Genomic DNA, 23,729 nt, shown 5'->3' with positions numbered 1-23,729 from the left:
TAAGTGGAAAATTAATACCTTAAGATCTATTCTACTTATAAGGGGTTCCTCAAAACACCCCCTCTCATGGAGGTCAGGGCACATGCAACCTGACCCCTTATGCCACTTTCTGCTATTTGGTTTCAGCCCAGGGACTGTTGCTATGAAATAAAATGGCGGCTACAACTCTCTGATCAGGTTGCAGCCAGCCATCACAGCATTTCTGTTGGCGAACGCATTCACAATTAATTGTGAAATCGTTGCGACAAATATATTTGGATTTCTCAAATTCCTCAAGAACTACTGAACGTATTTAAACCAAATAAAACAATTGGTGGACCAAAAGCTATATTTCTGCAAAATGTGGTGAAATTCCGTTCAGCAGTTTGGGCTGTAGTCGTATTCAAAGCTCCAATGGAAATTAACATTTGAAAATCAATCTTTTTATCCCCCCCCCCATTATTTCACCCCCAAGCTTGACAGGTCGCTCAAAAACTTTCCATGTGCAACAAGAATTACCAGGGCACTTTTCTTTGAAAAATTTTGTGAAGATTCATCAAACTACGCCAAAGATATAGGCAAGTCAAAAAATGCATTTTCTATGGAAATCTGGTCCGAACAATAACTACCTACTGGCAACCGCTAGTAGGTAATATAGTGAGAGCGAGAAAGGGAGACAAATGCATTTTTAATACAGGAGGGTGGTAAAAAATCTAAAGGCTAGATCTAATGAAAAACAAGTAGGTGAAAAGCTCAAACCGAACATGGGCCTTGGATATCAATAAAGCTCACATACCAGGAGACAGTCTGGATTGCTTCATTAAGAATGAACGAAACAGACAAAGCTCACAACGTACGATAAATGTGATGGGTAAGTGCTAGCGTGAGGAATGTAGACCATATTTCTAGGTTTAGTTGGCGAGCTTGACCATGGAGAGAATAATATTTCAATATGTAAGAACATACAAACAGAATACAAAGTACACATAATAGCAAATATGTTGCGCGTCTCAGAAACCAAAAGGTCTCACAGAAAGCGGTCTAATTGGAAACATTTAACAGTCTTATTAGGTTCATCGGGAATTAAACATGGATACCCTTCCAAATAAGCAAAGGTCATAAATTACAGTCACCCTTGAATTAGTGGATGTGAATGCTAGTATTATATCTAAGTTTTCTTCTGGTGCAGTTGACCATGATAATTACCATTGGACATGCAAGAACACAAATGTGAGATCACAAGATATGGAACAAAAGAGAAAGGACAACATAAAGGACAAACAAGAGCATTAACATAACTAACCTTCCCATGTCGAGAAAAAATGTCTTGCAATGTTTGCAGCAGATCTTTCCTGGACATTCTATAGTCAAGGTTGCCAATATGAGCATCAGCGCCATTGGCAAAAGGATCAGAATGGGTGTCTGACCCACTAGTGGGGTTTACGCCATTAAAGGTCAATGGAGAAGATCTGTTTGACAAGCTTGGAGACAAACTCCTAGAAAAACAAAAAATAAAGAGCAAACACTGTCTCAAACAACTTAAGAAGCAAAATAGAGATTTATTTTTCGCATGCACTTAACAATACATCACATCTAACAAGGAACCATGAATTATATGCAGTTGAAAAGTGCATAGAGGAACAAAGCAGGTAAAACATTATAGGGCTTGTTATTTTACTAGAATGAGAAAAACTCAACTAACCCACAAGATAATTTGACACACATTGAGCCAACAGCTAAGCGTACATCCAATTAAATGTTTTAACAATTTTAAGTAAGCTTCAAAGGTTGAAAATTGATCAAAAGAGCATTCGGATATTTAAAGATAAAGCACTATATCCACTTCTGAGTCCAAAGATATTTGAAAGCTACAAGGATGGGATTGATTCGAAATGCTGCAAATGTTTCCAGGTCTCATTTCTACTTTGTAAATTCTAATATAATCTTATTGCAAATATCCAAGAGGGACATCAAGACATAGGTCTTGGTGGTCAAGCATAATTTGAATATGAAAGTCCAGCTAAAGCTGTCTGCAGTACCAGACATGCACATCTTCGGAAAAAGACACCAAGAGCAGATCCACACTTGATTCCAAAGGTGGTATCACAATTCAACATAAACTAATCTATACAAATACCAAGTATCTTCCAGAATCCAAAGACACAAGTAGAATGAGCATTGCACACTATTGAAGCAAGAAGAGCAGTCATGTACTACAATGAAAAGACAAACGAATACAGAAAGACAAAACAACTCTGATTCTTTGGCAAACAATTTTCTGGGAAGGCCAGTAACCAAGAACCCAATTGCAAGATGGATTCCTCAACACATACAATTGTGCCACAAACAAGCAGGACAAACATTACAGATAGCTCCACGGGCTCACTCCGGTAGAAAGAAAAGAGCAACAATCGCCTTTCTAGCTAATACTCCAATTCAAGCCATTTGCTTGGCAGCAACATGGTCTTCAGTGCACACGTTCATGAAACACTACTGTGTGGACATCCAAATGAATAAAAAATCCCAAGTAGGACAAAAAGTCTTGCAACATCTATTCACAGACCAATGGTCATCTTCCACCCAGCCACCACAGAACTAACAAACTGCTACTGTCATGGAGATGGGCTCATGCTAACCTAACACAGTGTAAAGGCAAAGCCCATCTCCATGACACTACAAACTCTATGCAGAGCATGTGAATCCAGAAAAGATTCACACTGCAAAACTTATAGTTTCTTACCTGTTGGTGTAGTTTTGTAGCTTGAAGAATTTTCTGGATTCACAAGCGGACCCACCCTCCTCCACCAAGAAAGATGAGACAAAGGGGAAGGAGAAGAGAAAATAAAAAAAAAGAATTTCGAACATAGCGACCAAAGGTGGGAGCTTCCGGAGGAAGCACGTCAACGTCACAAGAGGACACCAAATGGTGGTATGTCGACGCCCACAAAAAAAAAACAATGATAAATACAACAATTCCAGACCCAACCACTAGATGGCAGAATAATGCTCAACATGTGAATCCCGAAAAGATGCACGCTGCAAAAGTAACGTTTTAATGGAGTGACTATGGGCTCATTAGGACTTCAACCCCATCACCTTTTTTTCTGTAAAACGTGTAGCCCTTCTCATACAGCCATTTTCAGGAAACCGCTAGCATAGGGGCATACCTTGAGGACCAACCACTTTGAGACATGAGCAGAGGACTGGCACTGGACAGCTTGCTGAAAGCAGAGGAGTGGCTGACTTGAAATACATTTTCGTCCTTCTCGTTTTTCTCCATAGGAGAATTGCTTGCACTTCTCGATACACTCATATCCATTCTAAATATAAAAAAAATTGTGTCATATCATAGAAGTCCAGGATACTTAAAGAAAACAAAGATATCAGGTATTCAGGTAAAATCTGAAATAAACGCACAATAGTGATATAAAAATATTAGCACTTAATCACTGTGGTTCTTGTGTACTGGTTGCACTTAATTTTCCCTTCTTCGAGGTGGAGTACAAAATCAGGTTGGCAGGCCTTGACAAAATCGTACTTATGAAGTACAAAGCTTTGGAAAAGCCCCATAACACGTGCGGTTTCCAGTACATCCAGAAACATCCTCCATGTCCACATGTCCCATCCAGAAGATCATTCTCTACTCTTATTTAAGAGAATACTCAAGATGGAGTTAGGCATGGCTGTGTGGATGTGAGCTGTGTTGGGGGCAGAGGCTAAAAGAGACTAATGCACAAATATAAATCTGTAAAGTTAGAAACATACTCATTGATACATCTAAAATCTCTTACTTCAAATATTTGCTGAAAGGACAAGAAGTACTGTCTTAATGAAGAGCGTCATCACAAAAAAAACACACACAATATGGAAAAAATAACCACCCATCAGGAGGGAACCATGGTGCAGATTTAAGTCAAGGAGGATGAGAGCCAAAAGAGCCCATGGACCATTGTCCAAAAATATACAAAAGTTCAAGGTGTCAAAGCAAACTTTAGGGTTCTCAAGTCCTTTAAACACCACTCTTATGGGGATGCTCATTCAGAAGCGTTGCTCCTCAGAATGACATTTACGGAGGCAAGCATAGAGAACAATTGAAGGTGCAGAAGGAGTGAGAAGGAGATTGGTAAAATGGACCAACTAAAACAACTGTCCCCAAACTATACCACAGGGCAAACAAAAAATGTAAAATCCCCTCCCAAATAAAAAAATCTGTGTTAGAAGACATTGGGTGAAAATTGACGTTAATACAGTTTAGCAGAAGGAGACTAAGATTTTAGTCTACAGAAAAACACCCAACAGTTGTCTCAAAAGCACCATAACGTAATCCTGAAAGAAAATAGAAACAGGCTGCCCTCCTATCTAAAACAGCAGTTGGAAATGGAAGGAAGGTACATTTGAGGGAACTTTATACAATAGCCAATTGTACTCATTTAATCTTTCTTCAGGACAAATCGTGCTTATGGAGAGACTGCCAGATTTGTTAAAAAAAGTCAAGAATAGAGGAAAAATCTCTTAAATCAATTACCAGAGGCTAGCCAAGTCGCTACCTGTGGAAAGCCTTCTAGGATCCTCACGAACTGGAGAGCAGTCCAGTAGTTTCTTAAGGCTTCCCTGGGCAGAGGTGTGGCTCACAGCAAGATATCCCTGGCAGCTATTTGAACATGTTCCAGGACACACTAAGCTGGAGGTCATATGTAGATTTACAATGTTGATTTACACAATACCTCATAGAATGATGGTCAAGCAGATGCATAAAAGATCAGATCATAGGATGTTGGCATAAGAGCATTAAAAGGACAAACAGTCACTAAGAACCTTTAGACTGCAACATTCTTACATAATCTGGGTAGCAACAAGTGCCTTTAAATCACAGGGATAGCCTTTAAGATTAGCTTGAAAAAAGGAACCAAGCCAGTTAAGGAAGAGCCTGCTGGAGAAAAGGTAAGAGCTCTCAGGTTTTGCCTAGGGAGAGAAGTGTTCGAAAGCTCCAAACAGAGAGGTAGACTCAAAGGAAAACGTCCCGAAGGAACACCTCAGAAAGAGGCTGGAGCAATGGTTCCTTGCACGTAACCAAGCTTAGAAAAGGACATGGACAAAATTCAATACTAAGCATGATGGTTCAAGACAAATTATGGTGCACTAGTACCACATTGTTTAAATTGACACTCCATGTAAGGAGCCAAGGCCTTTGGATTGAGACTTTGGCAAGGCTGCCATCAAAGGTCTAAAAACTTTCTTAGAAGCATCCTGGGTGCACCGGACATTCCTTATAGGGTGATACTAAAAACCACTGATAAATGTCACTAGGGCATATCACCAAAATAAGCCTCAAGGGAGCACCCTGAGCAAAGTAAGACGCATCACCAACATCCGTCTAGAGCTCAGTCAGACTGGAGTATTCTCAATGCACAAAAGTCTGGAAAGACTGATACAAGGAGATTCCAAGGTCCAATTCAGGACAGCTAGAACCTTTGGGGCAGAGGGCTTGGCTCTTCAGTGTAAGACATCTTAAGAGAAGGCCTAGAAAAGTTTGGGAGTAGAGATTTTAAATGGATGAATCCTCTAGAAAAGACACGAAACAAACACTAGCATTACACATTATTTCCATATAACACAGAGGGTGACTAGGATCCTGGAAACCACATGCTCCATGTGGGTCCAGAATGGCTGCCTGTATGTATCCTTCATTTTGTGTTGAGCAAAAAATGCTGTACAATGTGGCATGCCTGCCTGGATACCCAATTGGACTGGAAAAAGGATAAATGCATAATACCATCTTGAATGTCAATCTAAAGGAAAAACTGTACTCAACAGCTTCATTGTGGGACAATGTCAGAATAATAAAATAGATATGTACAGCAAATTAGCTACTAAAAGATTCATTACAGAAATGTTGAAAAACAAGAGAATGTATTTTTTTTATTTAAACTGCGTTCAACAACCAGCATAGTTTTCAATTGAAAAAAATATAATTAGCAATTTAAATCTTTTGGAATTCTAGGTTTTCTCCTTCTATAAAAACTTAAGTGTTATCAAGATTACAACTGAAACGGTGTATTTAAAAAAACCACAAAAGTGCAAATCAATGTAATGTGAGATATTGGCAGAGTTCCGAACTAAGCCATGCAGTTTGTATGTTTCCTGGTCTATATTAAAAGAGCAACTGAGCCTAGCCATACAATCCACACATCCTGAACACAACCAAATATTGGACACAGAAATGAACAACCTCACATTAAAATTCCCCAAAACAATCTACTTTTCCAACGAAACGTTCCAGCTGGTCGTCCGTGCCTATTTTAACCACTTCGACGCTAATGACAAAGCCAGCTCGTCATGGGCGTTACCTGCCCTGCGCTCATGACGAGCTGGCTTTGTCACAAACAAGCCATTTACTACTTTTTCAGCGCACAGCAGGTAAACGCGGTAGCGCTGAAGCAGTTAATAGACTGTACAAAAGCATAGAAGAAATCACACTACTTGCCTTTCAGCTAGCTTCCCCATGGAGATTTAACATAGCTACTCCACAGCATGGGCAGATGATCCAGAGAATGGGAGCACGTTGGAAATGTAATCCTTGTTCAACAGATCCAGAGTTAGCACTAATTAAAAACTTGATCTGCATTGATTAAGTGCAGACAATTAGTGGACAATATTTTAGGGTAAACTTGTTCTCTTTTTGTGGGACATTACACTTAATCGCTCGTGTAAGGGAGCTTTTCGTATACCTGGATGGCCTCTTAACCATTCAAAAACAAAAAAGTAGTTAAGCAGATGGACTAACCACCACATTCCTTTGTTCACTAAGCAGGAGGTAAATCCAAATTTGAGTCAGAGTGAAACCTAAACTTCAGCGGAAGAGTAACAGTCCTTGTGCAGACTAGCATACATGAAAACCAGGCACATCATACGATCTTGTATTAGGCAAATTTAGTTAACAAAAGGAAAATTTACCTCTGGTTGTTTTTATACACAGATTCAACACTTCCCACATGCTTAGCTGTCAAAGCTGCAGAGCTGCTTGTTGGAGCAATATTCAATAGAGGATTCTCCGTTTTACTCTTCCGACCCGGTTGGTGTTGAGCAGCTTTACTGTTGGTCTTCGATTCCATGTGGCAGAGTTCCTACAACAAAGAAATGTGTTCTTGGTAACCTTGAAGAAATATTAAAGAGCCCACAGCCAGTTACTAACTGCCATCATTTAAATAACAGAATTATTTAGCAATTTCACCATCCAACTTTCAGTGATACATTTCTTCATTCTCTGATAAAAGGCACTTTAAAAACAAGCATTAGAAATGCAATCGGGCTCGGATTTATTTGAGTTTGAGCTAATGGCATTGTAAATGCCAATGTATTGTTGCTATGTGTTATGGAGTGTGTTCATGTGGTGTGTACTGTACTGCTAGTGATCTCCTTGTGAATGTGCGAATATTGCACCACTTGCCTGTGATGTCCTTCTTATGCACCGCCACTCTGCACCGCCACTCTGCACCGCCACTTTGCACCACCGCACCGCCACTTTGCACCACCGCACCGCCACTCTGCACCGCCGCTCTTCCACTCTGCACCGCCACTCTGCACCGCCGCTCTTCCACTCTGCACCGCCACTCTGCACCGCCACTCTGCACCGCCACTCTGCACCGCCACTCTGCACCGCCACTCTGCCACTCTGCACCACCGCACCGCCACTCTGCACCGCCACTCTGCCACTCTGCACCACCGCACCGCCACTCTGCACCACCGCACCGCCACTCTGCACCGCCACTCTGCCACTCTGCACCACCGCACCGCCACTCTGCACCGCCACTCTGCACCACCGCACCGCCACTCTGCACCACCGCACCGCCACTCTGCACCGCCACTCTGCCACTCTGCACCACCGCACCGCCACTCTGCACCGCCACTCTGCACCACCGCACCGCCACTTTGCACCACCGCACCGCCACTCTGCACCGCCGCTCTTCCACTCTGCACCGCCACTCTGCACCGCCGCTCTTCCACTCTGCACCGCCACTCTGCACCGCCACTCTGCACCGCCACTCTGCACCGCCACTCTGCACCGCCACTCTGCCACTCTGCACCACCGCACCGCCACTCTGCACCGCCACTCTGCCACTCTGCACCACCGCACCGCCACTCTGCACCACCGCACCGCCACTCTGCACCACCGCACCGCCACTCTGCACCACCGCACCGCCACTCTGCACCGCCACTCTGCCACTCTGCACCACCGCACCGCCACTCTGCACCGCCACTCTGCACCACCGCACCGCCACTCTGCACCGCCACTCTGCACCACCGCACCGCCACTCTGCACCGCCACTCTGCACCACCGCACCGCCACTCTGCACCGCCACTCTGCACCACCGCACCGCCACTCTGCACCGCCACTCTGCACCACCGCACCGCCACTCTGCACCGCCACTCTGCACCGCCACTCTGCACCGCCACTCTGCACCGCCACTCTGCACCGCCACTCTGCACCGCCACTCTGCACCGCCACTCTGCACCGCCACTCTGCACCGCCACTCTGCACCGCCACTCTGCACCGCCACTCTGCACCGCCACTCTGCACCGCCACTCTGCACTCTGCACCGCCACTCTGCACTCTGCACCGCCACTCTGCACTCTGCACCGCCACTCTGCACTCTGCACCGCCACTCTGCACTCTGCACCGCCACTCTGCACTCTGCACCGCCACTCTGCACTCTGCACCGCCACTCTGCACTCTGCACCGCCACTCTGCACCGCCACTCTGCACTCTGCACCGCCACTCTGCACCGCCACTCTGCACCGCCACTCTGCACCGCCACTCTGCACCGCCACTCTGCACCGCCACTCTGCACCGCCACTCTGCACCGCCACTCTGCACCGCCACTCTGCACCGCCACTCTGCACCGCCACTCTGCACCACTGCACCGCCACTCTGCACCGCCACTCTGCACCACTGCACCGCCACTCTGCACCGCCACTCTGCACTCTGAACTGCCACTCTGCACCACCGCCGCACCGCCACTCTGCACCGCCACTCTGCACCGCCACTCTGCACCGCCACTCTGCACCGCCACTCTGCACCGCCACTCTGCACCGCCACTCTGCACCGCCACTCTGCACCGCCACTCTGCACCGCCACTCTGCACCGCCACTCTGCACTGCCACTCTGCACCACCGCACCGCCACTCTGCACCGCCACTCTGCACCGCCGCACCGCCACTCTGCACCGCCACTCTGCACCGCCACTCTGCACCGCCACTCTGCCACTCTGCCACTCTGCACCGCCACTCTGCACTCTGCACCGCCACTCTGCACCGCCACTCTGCCACTCTGCACCGCCACTCTGCCACTCTGCACCGCCACTCTGCACCGCCACTCTGCACTCTGCACCGCCACTCTGCACTCTGCACCGCCACTCTGCACCGCCACTCTGCACCGCCACTCTGCACCGCCACTCTGCACCGCCACTCTGCACTCACTGCCACTCTGCACCGCCACTCTGCACCGCCACTCTGCACCGCCACTCTGCACCGCCACTCTGCACCGCCACTCTGCACCGCCACTCTGCACCGCCACTCTGCACCGCCACTCTGCACCGCCACTCTGCACCGCCACTCTGCACCGCCACTCTGCACCGCCACTCTGCACCGCCACTCTGCACCGCCACTCTGCACCGCCACTCTGCACCGCCGCACCGCCACTCTGCACCGCCACTCTGCACCGCCACTCTGCACCGCCACTCTGCCACTCTGCCACTCTGCACCGCCACTCTGCACTCTGCACCGCCACTCTGCACCGCCACTCTGCACTCTGCACCGCCACTCTGCACTCTGCACCGCCACTCTGCACCGCCACTCTGCACTCTGCACCGCCACTCTGCACCGCCACTCTGCACCGCCACTCTGCACCGCCACTCTGCACTCACTGCCACTCTGCACCGCCACTCTGCACCGCCACTCTGCACCGCCACTCTGCACCGCCACTCTGCACCGCCACTCTGCACCGCCACTCTGCACCGCTGCACCGCCACTCTGCACCGCCACTCTGCACCGCCACTCTGCACCGCCACTCTGCACCGCCACTCTGCACCGCCACTCTGCACCGCCACTCTGCACCGCCACTCTGCACCGCCACTCTGCACCGCCACTCTGCACCGCCACTCTGCACCGCCGCACCGCCACTCTGCACCGCCACTCTGCACCGCCACTCTGCACCGCCACTCTGCACCGCCACTCTGCACCGCCACTCTGCACCGCCACTCTGCACCGCCACTCTGCACCGCCACTCTGCACCGCCACCCTGCACCGACACCCTGCACTGCCGCTCTTCCACTCTGCACCGCCACTCTGCACCGCCACTCTGCACTCTGCACCGCCACTCTGCACCGCCACTCTGCACTCTGCACCGCCACTCTGCACCGCCACTCTGCACTCTGCACCGCCACTCTGCACCGCCACTCTGCACCGCCACTCTGCACCGCCACTCTGCACCGCCACTCTGCACCGCCACTCTGCACCGCCACTCTGCACCGCCACTCTGCACCGCCACTCTGCACCGCCACACCGCCACTCTGCACCGCCGCACCGCCACTCTGCACCGCCACTCTGAACCGCCGCACCGCCACTCTGCACCGCCACTCTGCACCGCCACTCTTCCACTCTGCACCGCCACTCTGCACTGCCACTCTGCACTCTGAACTGCCACTCTGCACCGCCACTCTGCATCGCCACTCTGCACCGCCACTCTGCACCGCCACTCTGCACCGCCACTCTGCACTGCCACTCTGCACTCTGAACTGCCACTCTGCACCGCCACTCTGCACCGCCACTCTGCACCTCTGCACCGCACCTCTGCACCGCCACTCTGAACCACTGCATCTGCACTCTGCACCGCCACTCTGCACCGCCACTCTGCACCGCCACTCTGCACTCTGCACCGCCACTCTGCACCGCCACTCTGCACCGCCACTCTGCACCGCCACTCTGCACCGCCACTCTGCACCGCCACTCTGCACCGCCACTCTGCACCGCCACTCTGCACCGCCACTCTGCACCGCCACTCTGCACCGCCACTCTGCACCGCCACTCTGCACCGCCACTCTGCACCGCCACTCTGCACCGCCACTCTGCACCGCCACTCTGCACCGCCACTCTGCACCGCCACTCTGCACCGCCACTCTGCACCGCCACTCTGCACCGCCACTCTGCACCGCCACTCTGCACCGCCACTCTGCACCGCCACTCTGCACCGCCACTCTGCACCGCCACTCTGCACCGCCACTCTGCACCGCCACTCTGCACCGCCACTCTGCACCACCGCACCGCCACTCTGCACCACCGCACCGCCACTCTGCACCGCCACTCTGCACCGCCACTCTGCACCGCCACTCTGCCACTCTGCACTGCCACTCTGCACCACCGCACCGCCACTCTGCACCGCCACTCTGCTGTCACTGGCACAACCCTTACCCACCCACCCCCAAAAATGTGAGGGATCAGAAAAGGCGCGTAGAACGGGGATGATCTGGTGGAAAAGGCTCGATGACTTGTGTGCACAGGAGCCAATAAATGTATGGTTTAATTGACCCAGTTCCCAGCGAGGATTCTCCAGACACAGGGGACTGCATAAACAGTTATACAGTATATCAACCTCACTCCCTAGCTCAAACACATACATCCCCAAGTTCTTAAGTACTAAGTAGTCACTCACAAACTTCGAACGCTCACGAGCATTACACACGCACTGTCATCCGCCATTAAGATCACCTGATCAAATCTCACGCGCCTCTGGGGCGACCCTCCCTCCTCCCAGCCGTGTTAAGTATACCAAGTGTCAGAGTGTCAGCCTTACTCTGAGGCACTGGCATCTGTGTGCCGTGTCCTTATTTTCAGGAAAATATACAAAGGCAGTGATGTTGGGGCCATTGACACCAAGTGTGCAGGAGTGTAAGTGTGCATTGCACAAACCCCCAGCTGATCTGCGCAACTGCAAGACACGGGGTGAGGATACTTTCCGATGGTGACAAAAGTTTACAGAGTGTATACAGGAAAGTAGGCTCCCGAAACACCTGCATCACACATCTGCCCCTACAGCACAAAGTCAGCCACAGGGACACTTTCCTGCAACAACAAACTATATGTGCCTGTAGTCTTGCCCCGCCCCTCGCTGCTGCCATGCCATGCCCATGGGTGCCTGTCGAGTGAGGCTGCACGGGTGCTGTGGCGGGTTTCCGTGCTTTGGATTTCATCTCAGCGCTTTAAAAAAAAAACACCCATGCTTTTTCCTGCTCTCCGCGGTTGCTCCTACGAGTGTGCAGCACCCCTCCCTCCTCCACTATAACACGAGCCCCCCTCCCCTGCACGTCCCATCAGAGACTGGCAGAGGCAAGGCAGACAACAGGATTCACTTTAGTAACTGCTAGTGAATGCCCCATCATGTCCTCTACAAAGCCACCCTCCGTGCGTGCCCCGCTCACGGTGGCTGTGAGGGGCGGTGCACTCCCTGGCCGCCCGGAACAATCTTCCAGATACTTTACTTGTGTGCCCTGGAGGAGAGGATGGTAGAAAAATTGGTAGGGGGCTGAGAGTGCTTGCCGGGCCTTCAGCGGCAACCAAGTGATCGCGAACTACAAACAAGAACAAGGAAGCTGCGCGCTGAGCGCTGCAGAATTGTGAACGCGCCCGGCCATCTGGATTCACTAACGGAGGCACCCTGACAGCTCCTAATTATAATTTATGTACTTCTTTGCGCGAGCACGAACGAAATATGCCCAAAATGGCGGAACAAAACTACATTTACCCTATCACTTCAAGCCTATTAAAACGAAAACACAAGGAAGACGAATCACTGGCCAGATGACAGAAAACGCTAAGGAATGTGTGGAATTCCTCTCGCCAAGGCCCTAGGAGATACTTCTTTTTTTTCTTCTAACATTAGGATCTCGAAACTCCTCCCCCACTTACAGTGGGGAGGAGTCCGAGCCCTAAAAATGGTATATTCACATACGAGTTTTAAATAACTGTTTCCTACCAGCATCAGACTCGCCTCCTGCAGACTACCCACCAGAATGTAATTTTAAAAAAAGACTAAAGTTGTTTGTTTCTATTTTTCGTTGCTGAAAACAGCCATATGTCAAGTCAAACTATTGTAGATTTTCTATAAAAGGTCTCACCAAGGTTCACGTATTTAACACTGCAATCTAACATGTATAAAAGAGGGGCATGCATCTTTCTTTTTATATTGGGGGGTCATTTCTTACCGCATTAATTGGTTCACCTTATGAAGTGAAAATAGTAAAAAACCAGATGAGAGAAAACAATTTGGAAAACTTCCAAGATTGTCCAAAATTATAAACAATCCTCAATCAATAATAACTCTGCACAGTTATATATAGCACAATTATAATGCTAGACTAACCCAAATGTTCTTGTTAAGGGAACACCGTACCTTCATAGCATGTTCGTGCTAGATTTGTGAAACTACGATCTTTCCTTTGGAATGCTTTTAAGTAAGCGGATTACCAAAGAAAGTTATTCATTAATGAGCAGCAAAGACTAGTGAGTATGATGGTTAGTCACTTGCCTGCCTCCTAGACCAGGTTTAGCCAGAATATTGTGCAATGTTACAACAAACGCCATATTTCTGCCATTTCCATACAATATTAACTTATAAATAGAGCCACTAGAATTCTGCAGTAGAGAATCATCAAATTAAGTCAGGGCTAACTAAATTCGGCAGGAGAAAGCAAAATTATCCCTAGTAATAAGGCACATTTTTTGAATATATTAGAACTCTCTCCTGGCAAAGTTTTCACCTAATTAAGACCAGTTTACATTCAAATATAGTATTAAGCAACTGAAAATTGACCAGTCAACCATTACATGGGGCCTTCCACTGTGCGGCAGCAGGAGTCACTTAGATTTTAGTAACTTTTGCAGCATTCAATCGATTATGCAATAAATTCCGCAAATCTATAATTATGCGAGAACACACTGTGAGTGCAGTATCACAGAATTCCAGTTGCCCTGCTAATAGCAAATGGAAATTAAGTACCAAGTACAGGATGCTACATCATGCCACAAACCAGTTAAACCCCCCCCCCCCCCCCAAAAAAAAAACAGTTACTAGCATCTGCTAGCTGAAATAGCTAACAGCAGGGCTTTAAGTGGGCCCGGTCTCACCGGCCTGAGCACCAGCAGTTTTTTTAAGGGGGCCTCAAAACGGGTCTCTATCGGGCTCTGTTTTGTGCCCTGGCACAGGTGGTCAGTTTTATTTTCCGGACTGCGGTGACAGTAGGCACATTGATGTGCGTGTGGGGAGCGTTGTAGGGGGAAGGGAAATCCTTTAAAGAGAGTCATTTTCTCTCTGGATTTCCCTTCTCTTTTTGAAACTCAGGAGCAGCAACATTGTCGTGGGGTCACTAGGGCTTTAAGCAGACGTTTTTTCAATATTATATACAAGCCATAGTTGCTGCTTATTTATCTTATGCAACTAGCAACCATTGACAAAGCCAATAGTCCTGACTTGTAGGTATGATGTGACTTGTATCATATCTGGACGCAATGACAGGAACAGCAAAATACAAGTCGGGTGGCACACTGTGCTAAACAAAGATTTTTAGCTTTCAGTTTTAAGCCACGCCCCTATTTACACTGGCCACGCCCCTTTCAGAGACCCCGTAGATTTTTCATCCCACTTAAAGCCCTGGCTAAAGGCATGAGTAAAGGACAAATCTTTCAAAAAAAATTAAAATTCACAAGTGAGCAATGGTTGTATTTTTAGGTCTCGTCTAGCGACGCAGCGCATGCGCTGCTCGCTTTGGCTAGATCTATTGTTGATTTAGCTTCCGAAGGGGGACAGGAGATGTGCACGCGCCTGGACAGGCGATGTGCACGTGTAGGGCTCGCGGCGTTTCAGTACAGCGCGCGCATGGCATGCTTTCACTTTCCCTCCCTCCCTCGGCTCCAGATCATCTCGGAAGCTCCTGGGGACCCTGCACGACGTCAGCAGTCTCGGAGTCGGCTCACTGTTCTTTGATTCTGGGCAAGTCACTAATCCCAGTCTTTTCCGCCTTGTTGTTACAAAGTAATCGAAAAGTTTCCCCTGTACCGCTTTTGATGCAACCTTGATTCACTCCGTCTGCTTCACACTCTGTGCGTGCAAACATAACTACCACCCGTGTTTAGGATGTACGCGCTTACAGACTCACTTAGTATTACTGGGGGCATCTATGGTGCAAATTTACCAACAAAGTGCAGCAGGGCATTTTGTGTCACAGGGGTCACACCAGAGTGTGATCTGGTTAGAAGAGCACACACTGATGTTTATTTACACCGGGCTCTGCAGGAAGACCGGAGCGCATGTGCACACGGCGACGCCTCATCTGGGGTAGTAGGCGCTATATAAATGCAATTTAAACACAAAAAGAGGACACTCGCAAAATGGGTGTTTTGGTTTGCTGCATCTGTGTTGAAACGTCTTTATGGGCAGGAACGTGTGCCTAGAGTCATTAAACTCTATGCTAATGCTCAAATTAGTAGCAACAGGGAAGAGAAAGCTAGATGAAGAGGTCAAGATAGAGAGCGCTTTACAATTGTTGTGAACCTTACATAACCAGCAGTCTCAATTGCCACATGCCATATTCAAAAGTCAGTGCCTTGAGACCCTCATGGGTAAGTAGCTCACTTCACAATTCCCTGAGTGAGTGAGTGAGAGTTTGACAGTAGGCCCGAGCTGTAGGCGGGTAAGGTGGTGGCAGTGACAGCTCCTCGCAGAAACACACACAGTCATCCGTTAGCCCCGCTTACACCAACTGCGAAGGGGCCAGCGGACCGTGAGCCCAGGAATAATGACTCGTACTCGGGGAAAATTGATATTGCTTTTTGTAAAAGTGGGAAGTGGATATCGAGGCTGAACAAAGAGACAGGTGAATTGATACAGGGGCAGAGAGCTTAATTAATAATAGGGGTGAAGTTCATGAAATGCTGCGGTTAGTTCATATTTAACCTATGGATTAAGGGGTGCAGTGCGTGTGTGTTAAATATACACTGAAACAGTTATATTTTTATTGTTTTAGCTACTTCATACTTCACAATAGGTAGCACCTAAATTATAAACAAAAAAATATATAAAAGCACGATTCAAGAGCTTCCAGTGTTACCATCCAAACGGTAATATTCAGATCTCACACAGTGAGTCTGCCTTTAGGACCGGCTACAATATTCTTCTTCGGTCACAGCAGCACTTCAGGTTGCTGAATGGTGCGACAACTGAAAAAGAACCCAGCTCGTGACCTGTGCCCAAGGGTCACTCAGCACCCGCCAGCCCAGACTGCACCCCTTTTAAATAGTGTTTTTTGAAATGACACGGGATCAGTGATTATTTTTATCAAGGATTTACAAATATTGTGCCAATGAGTTTGCAGTAAATATAATTGTCTCTAGAAGTTACAAAGTGCTTTAAGGAAAGAGGTGTGTGATCCAGGGCTTAAACAGTGTCTTTGGTTCAAATCCTGTCTTTTACTGTGAACAACATAATTGTATAGTATTGGTCAAATTGCTCTATTGCATAGTGCCTCAGGCTATGTGTGTATTTCAGTTGTTTCAAGTTGTAATTCACCGATTTAAAGAAAATATGTACAAAATATTTCTGAACATAATGGTCATGAAATAACATTTGGGGTTATCTAGGAATTTCCTAAACAAATCAACTCGACACCCACATGCACTACAAAATGGAGTGTAGAGATGAGGGAGCTCAAGAGGAGTTTGACATTTTTTATAAGGCCCGTGTTTGGTGACCATCCGATCCGAGACACCTCAATGAGCATTAATTAGCAGCTAATTGAGGCATCCTCTGAACGGCGTAGATGAGTGTCTGTCCGCCTCCTGGCGCTTTCATTGCAGCGCTGACGGATGGGTGATCGTCCCTCTGACATGCAGCTTTTTATGCCACTTTGGAGGAATTTATTTCGCCTCTGTCACATGAAACAAATATTTTATCTGCTCATAAATCAGGGGCTTCTTTTCCTTGGGAGGGGTTAATTAATTGTCAGATGTCAGCCACAACATTTGTGTTTAAAGAACGTTTTTACAAGGTCAGATAGTGAGAGGATAAGAGCTGGGAGCTAATTAAACACATTTTGGGAAAGGGGTCAAATGGAGGGGGGGGGAGCAGGGAAGGATGATATGTGGGGACGGCCGCGGAAGAGCTGGTGTGGGCAGGGTGTCCCTTAAAGCACAGGTGAGTCCAGGGGGTGTATGTCTGGAACAGGGATCATGTCTAGAAGTGAGCAATATGTCCTCAATTCAGGGGCCCATGTTCACAACAGAGGATAATGTCCAGAACTGGGGAGCATGTCCCACAACTAGCGAAAGGGAACTTTGGAAATATGACAAAACAGGGGAGCAAGTCTGAAACTGGGGACCGCAACACGTTGTTCCTGCCATGGAGGATTCCCACAGCCAGGCGCAGTTAATCAGTACGGGGACCCAAAGGCATGCGGCATCGCAAAATAAGAACGGGCGTGGTACAGGTAGGCTTTTTTTTATTTATTTGTTTGCACTTTTATAGAACGCAAACTTTACAGAAGGGATCAGAGCTCTTTAAATCAGCACCAATTGCATTACAGTTAGACACAAACCTGGTTTTTAAAGAGAGCAGCCATGCACTGCGGAGGGTGGGGGGCGGGGAGAGCGCCGGCGTTTGTAAAGTATGTGCTAAACCACAGTGCGTGTTTGGTGAATTACATAGAACTGCGCAGCCTAAAGGTGGGATGCCAGAATGGGCTTGTACTTGGTTCCCTGGTTCTACAGTGCACCACTTGAACCGCACGGGTGCAACGCAGTTAAATCCCACCGCGGAGGATTGACAAGGTCCTCAGGAATTTATTTATAAAGGGCTGCGTGGTTGGTTATAAAAATGCTCCCATATACTAACAAGCATTTACAATGCAATAGGTCTTGCATTTGCAAGACTTTAAGCTATTGCCATTGTAAATAACAATGCCTTTTATTTATCACTTTTAAAAAAACCACAAATAAAAGGCAATGTCATTTACAAATGCCAATAGCTCAAACTTTCGCAAATGCGAGACATATTGCATTGTAAATGCTTGTTCCTTCTTTTGTCAATATTCAATGCACATGAGGACTGCAGACGGAAATCAGGTATGCACATGGAAGGGACGTGAAAGGAAAGGAGAAAGCAGTCCCTTTCTTTGGGAGCTCTGCAGGAGCAGCTGTGCATGTAAGACGGGCAGGGGGTGGCGGGGGTTGACAGACGACAAAGGAAAATGAATGTATATTTATTTTCCCTCACTGTCTGTCTAATCCTCCACACCACTCTTGCCTGCACGGGATATTCCTGAGACTTTCCAAGAGTTTGTGAACTCTGGGGGAAAGTACATGTCGGCTCAATATCTGGTCCAGGTCAGTGAATGCAAGATTGTCCACAAACAAAATGCAATACCAAACTACTGCTCAGAAATCCACAATACCCAAGATTCGTACTTTGCTCTTTATGTGTATTTTTTGGTTTATACCCAATCAAGCATTTATTAATTGAGCTACACCAACAAACTAGAGGGGGGGTGGGGGGTGGTGGAAAATAAGAACTTGAAAAAATACATACGTAGAAAGAAGAACATGCAACAGACTACTGGACCCCAAGTAGATCAACACTAATCATAAACACCTGTTATAGTCAGCTATTCCAACTCTATTTACGTGACGTTTTAATTCCATCACAGAACGTGTTCTTACGGTTCGCACAAAAAAAAAACACAGTATTGATTTGAAACAAATTCTTAAACGAGGCAGAGGACGTTCCAGTACTAGCAGACTTGGAGTAAAGCATGACCTCGAGACACCCAAGGCTGTAACAAAGGTTTAAGATTAGCCTAAAAATCACCCAATTTGAATAAAAAATATATGTTTCTGCTAGGATTAGAATTCTAGTTTGTGTGCAGAAGGTCTTAGTTTTGGGATAAATCCATGAGTCCAGAATAATTGATATATCTCGAACTACGGCATTCTTATGAGAAAAAAAACTGAGTTGAAAACCGGTTTGCGTGTTGCATCCTGGTGGCCTTTGCACTCTATGTACAAAGTAATTATCTAACACATTTCTCTCCATTTTGTCGACATATGTCATTCAGCAACAGATTCTGCAAACATAACTAATGACTGTGTGCAATAAAACCATATTTAGGTTTTGTACTCCTCTGTGTTTAGAATCCAATTATCTTCAACTGCAAGAATAAAAGAAGCTCAGAAAATGCAAACATTTAGGGAGGCAGCTGTAAAATGGGGTACCTCAGTCATACGGACTAAGAACTTTGAACTAGTTATTCTTTGGGGTAGTGCTCCTGTTGACCCATATAAAAGTACTGCTTAAAGCCTTCAGGTTGTTGACCAAGGTTGCAAGCATACCATGGTGAAAAATGGACTGAGTTACTAAATCCTAATACAAACTCTTTAGGATAATGTTGCTTCCTTAAGGTGCTAAAAATGCACTATTTAGCAACTTTTTGAAAAAGTATTCTTGGAGGGGAACTGCATGTTATGTTAACAGAGGATAGCCCCCTATACAGATGACAGTAACCACTGCAAACTGACTGCCTTACAACTATAGGCATAAGCTGAAAGCAAAGGTACATAATTAAGGGATTTTTAAGTATTTCAGATGTTGAAATTTAAAAAGAAACCTAGTCTGATGTAGCTCATTTCATAATTGCAGAACTTTAACTTAATAGCCAAGTATAAGGCTTCAGGTTTAGTCTTCAGGAAGAATCTCCACCACATTCAACTTATCCCTCAAATGTCGGTAATAGCAAATCACCATCTTCACGCCACAGATTTATTTAAAAGAATTTTTTTTTTTTAAAGGATTTATGTTCTGCCTACCCAGATACACTTGGTAATCCCGGTTTACAATTCTAAAAAATAATTCAGTCAAAAGAAAAGGACTCGCTTGATACAAAAATGTAGGAGACAATGTTCATTAGGTCCTGAACAGGTTTAGTTGGGTTTTCGAAAGACCATTGGAGGACAAAAATATTTTTTACAGTCAGAGCTTCCAGTTCATTGATAATTATTTAAACAGCTGATCCAATGCAAAAATGTGCTATTAGCCAGATTATTTGGGAAGAAAAACGAATTGGTTTGCATATCATCCAAGGAAGCCCCAAGGTAAAAGGCTTTTTTTTGCTGCTATTGGAATCTGGCAACTGGTTTGCAAAATCTAGCATTCCAGACAGACCGCATGTACTGGTCAATAAAATAAGTGCTGGACTAAACTCAGATTGCTCATTTCCGAAGGGCCTGGAAATTGTTTTAGTAAATCTTTTCGAATTAATTTGCATAAGCATTAGTGCAATCAGTTCTGGTACTGGAGATTCCACGGTTCCTTCTATTCTGTTTGGTCTATGGGATGGGGAGTGTGACGAGAAAAGAAAAGGAGAGACAGATGCAAAAACACGAGTGTGTGGTTCCTCTTGGTCAAGGGACAGAAAGATAGATGTTAACACTGTTGGACAAATCTTCACAAAATTTTCCAAACCAGTTTCCCACTCACTCGAGCTGCGGCTTGAAAAGTTTCGGGGTGATTCATCAATCAGGGGCTGAGGAAAAAAAAGAGTGGGGTGGTCCCAAGACTCATTTTCCCCGTGCAATTTCCAATTGTGATTTTAGACAGTACTTCAGCCCGAACTGCTGGACGGAATTACATCAAATGTGGCAGAAAACTAGATCTTGGTACAGAAAGAGCCCCATTTGTAATTTGGTGTAACTGTTGAGTAGTTTTGGAGTTATTACAGAAAAAAAGGATTTAGCTATATGTAGGGACACGGATCCGATCGATTTTTTGCTATACGATTGACTGCCATTACTTCAACCTGGAAGAGGTGGCAGACATCTTAGGACTCTGACCCAAAGAAAAAAAGCAATAACTAATATTGTTTTTTTAAAACATTGGGGTAGGGTAGGAATACCATCACCACCCCCCTCCCTACCCCCACTAGGCCTGGTAGTACGTTCACACACGGTTCCTGTTTAAGGCCTAAACCTTTTTTTTTTTTTTTAACTGCCCCAAATATACAGAGGACCGCTGATCTGCAGCAAATTTAGAAAAATTAACAAATAAAAACCCACAACCCCTCCCTCCGCAAAAAATACACAAGTGCAGTTTTACGTGAAAATTCTTTTTTATGCCACCCCTTGGGTGGCCTTGTTCGCAGGTAATAGGGAGGAGGCCCATGGGAACATGGCCGTTCCCTGCCCTCACTGGCATGGGCAGGAAGGACAATGCTACTTGCGAGTATGCATCTGTTTTTGGCATGTAGGGCTGCAGAACCACACACTATTGCATTAGATCACCATCTGGTGTTGGGCCCGGATTATTACACTTTGTTGTTGTCTTGGAAGAGTCTTTGTCTGTTGGACGACTCCTCCCTTAGATCGTAGTGCGCATGGGCATCGGCTCCATCTTCAGATTGTTTTTGCCATTGGGCAAATGATGGAGTTGTATGAGTACAGATAAAGATGACCATGTGTTGTGTATCTAAATAAGATAATACTGGAACAGATACAGGTAGCCGGGGAGGCGGGTGGGCGTGTGTGGTTCTGCAGCCCTACATGCCAAGAACAGATGCATACTGGTAAGTAGCATTTTCCATTCGAGGCATATGGGCTGCAGATCACACACTATTGCATAGATTGCACAGCAGTTTCTCCCTTAGCGGCGACCACCTGCATCTGTTGCAGTAGTTTGAAATAATGTTTTGAGTACAGCCTGGCCCACACTTGCTTGTTGTTTTGCCTGTACATCTACACAGTAGTGTTTTGTAAATGTGTGCGGAGTAGACCATGTAGCTGCTCTACAGATGTCATCTAATGCAGGGGTGTGGAATTGTTTAAAAAATGCACTTTTCCAGTGGACAAAATTGTACAGAAAACTACTTGTCCTGCAAAGAAATCTACTTGTCCTACCTATTCCCTAAATCAATTAAACTGACGCCAATAGCGTAAGTTTGGTATTAGAGAGTGCATTTTAGACATCCTAGTGCTTGAAGCTGCCTCTTGGGAGAACAATGTCAACAAAGAGGAAGAATACAGGAATCAGAAATTACACTTTACCCGGTGTAATGCTATACTGGTAAATCAATATTACATATTTACATGATGTACGTTTTGGTACAAGATATTTACAATGAATATAAAAGACAGTCCCAAATCAGCTAGAACCAAACCGGTATCCGATACCGAGGCAGGAGTCCGAGGTGGATATAAAAATGATCTGTAACAATGTCTATATATGCGTGCCCTACACAGTTAACCATGACTTTCCTAGCTCTCATGAGAAGGGCAGAAGAGAACTTCCTTTTTTTAGGGGATGGTTCTTAAGATTTCAGCCCACATAGATCAAAGAATCATCTATCAAAATATGTGAGCTTTTCACTTGTACAAATTGGACACTGTGACATTGTTATGACAACTCCTGCAGCCAATTTGGGGTGGAGGTACATTTAGGCCTATGCTGTAGAAATCTCAACATTCCCAAAGGGAACACAGATAGTTCTAGAAGTGTTACTGAGGTGTGCATGAGAGTCGATTGCAATACTGGTTGGCTGGTCAGTAATATCTTAAACAAGCCCAATACAGTATTATTAGAGTATCAGGCAGTCTTGAAAGATTGCATACTGGAAATCCAAGAGGTCTTAAGTAGAGGCCAGGTGCTAACTGCCCTGCATCTGCTAGTTAAATAGAACTGGCACAAGAAAAGTTCATGTTCTGTATTGCCTATCTTAAATTAACTTATGTAGTGGATGATATTGAGACCAAGGAAGTATCATTGCTTCTCTTATGTATATTGTTAGTTTCAGCACCCCGAGGTACAAGCTGCAGAAATGTGTGCCTGTGAAAGTAAGCTGGTACGTGTATACTGTGACAGTGATTGACCGCAGTAATTGAAACCTTAATGTTCCCTTTGGATGGTGGTATGCTTCTGCAGCACTTAGGACAGAAATGTAACCACTAGAAAAGCTGTGCTGTTAGGCTTCATGGCAACTCAGAGCTGCTTTCAGTAGGCCAGGAACAGAAGTGGTTAGCACTTGCTGTAACCGTAATTTTCCAGTCAGGACAGTCTGTCCCCAAATAATGATTGTATGACGGAGTAATGTTGACAAACATTTTGTTTTCTAAAGATATTTCACAAAAATATTGCTCCTTTGGGTCCACAATATGCAGATCACTCTCTGTGGGGGCAGAGAGTGGAAGGTTGCTTTCTTTCTGCTTCCAAGTCTTGAACTTCCCACCTCAGAGAAATGCTAATTACATTTGTCCATCGATAAAGTGGATTCTGGCTTGATCTACTAGTAAAGATCATGTATGCAGTGTTATCGGGCCTCAGACGTGTTGTTAATCTAGACCGGTCCGCTTTCAAGAACTGAGACCCCAAAGACTTGCATTTTTAAATAAATTACACTGTGGTATAAGCAGACACCCAGGAAGAAACGTGAATAAGGTGACCGGCAGGGCAAATCTAGCCAAAAGAACTCAGGGGCCTGATGACAAAAGCCAGAAGAATCAACTTGTTTGTTTTCAAAATGTTCCCCATCTTTTCAAATGGGGACTTGAAAGTACTCTAGCAAATTGTGGGGGAGATTTTGAAAGGGCGTGGGTGCAGACAGAGGATTTTGACCCGAAACAAAAACTTATGAATAGTTTTCACTTTGTGCTATCCAGATATGCTCAACC

General features: G+C 46.2%; 1 protein-coding gene across 3 annotated transcripts in view; it reads right to left on the bottom strand.

The window, feature by feature from the left end:
* MARF1 (meiosis regulator and mRNA stability factor 1) overlaps window positions 1-23,729 on the bottom strand; it is a 745,071-nt gene that overhangs the window by 439,247 nt on the left and 282,095 nt on the right. For all 3 annotated transcript variants that reach the window (XM_078663193.1, XM_078663194.1, XM_078663192.1), the window contains 3 exons: window positions 6,934-7,103; window positions 3,147-3,299; window positions 1,283-1,475 (listed from right to left, as the gene is read on the bottom strand). In XM_078663193.1, the coding sequence (XP_078519319.1) occupies window positions 1,283-1,475; window positions 3,147-3,299; window positions 6,934-7,103 (516 nt within the window). The remainder of the gene's footprint in view (window positions 1-1,282; window positions 1,476-3,146; window positions 3,300-6,933; window positions 7,104-23,729) is intronic.

The sequence above is a fragment of the Lissotriton helveticus genome, chromosome 10, assembly GCF_964261635.1.
Source record: "Lissotriton helveticus chromosome 10, aLisHel1.1, whole genome shotgun sequence".
NCBI classification, from domain to species: Eukaryota; Metazoa; Chordata; class Amphibia; order Caudata; family Salamandridae; genus Lissotriton; species Lissotriton helveticus.
The sequence above is the reverse complement of the archived record's forward strand: the minus strand, read 5'-3'. Positions and strand labels throughout refer to the sequence as shown.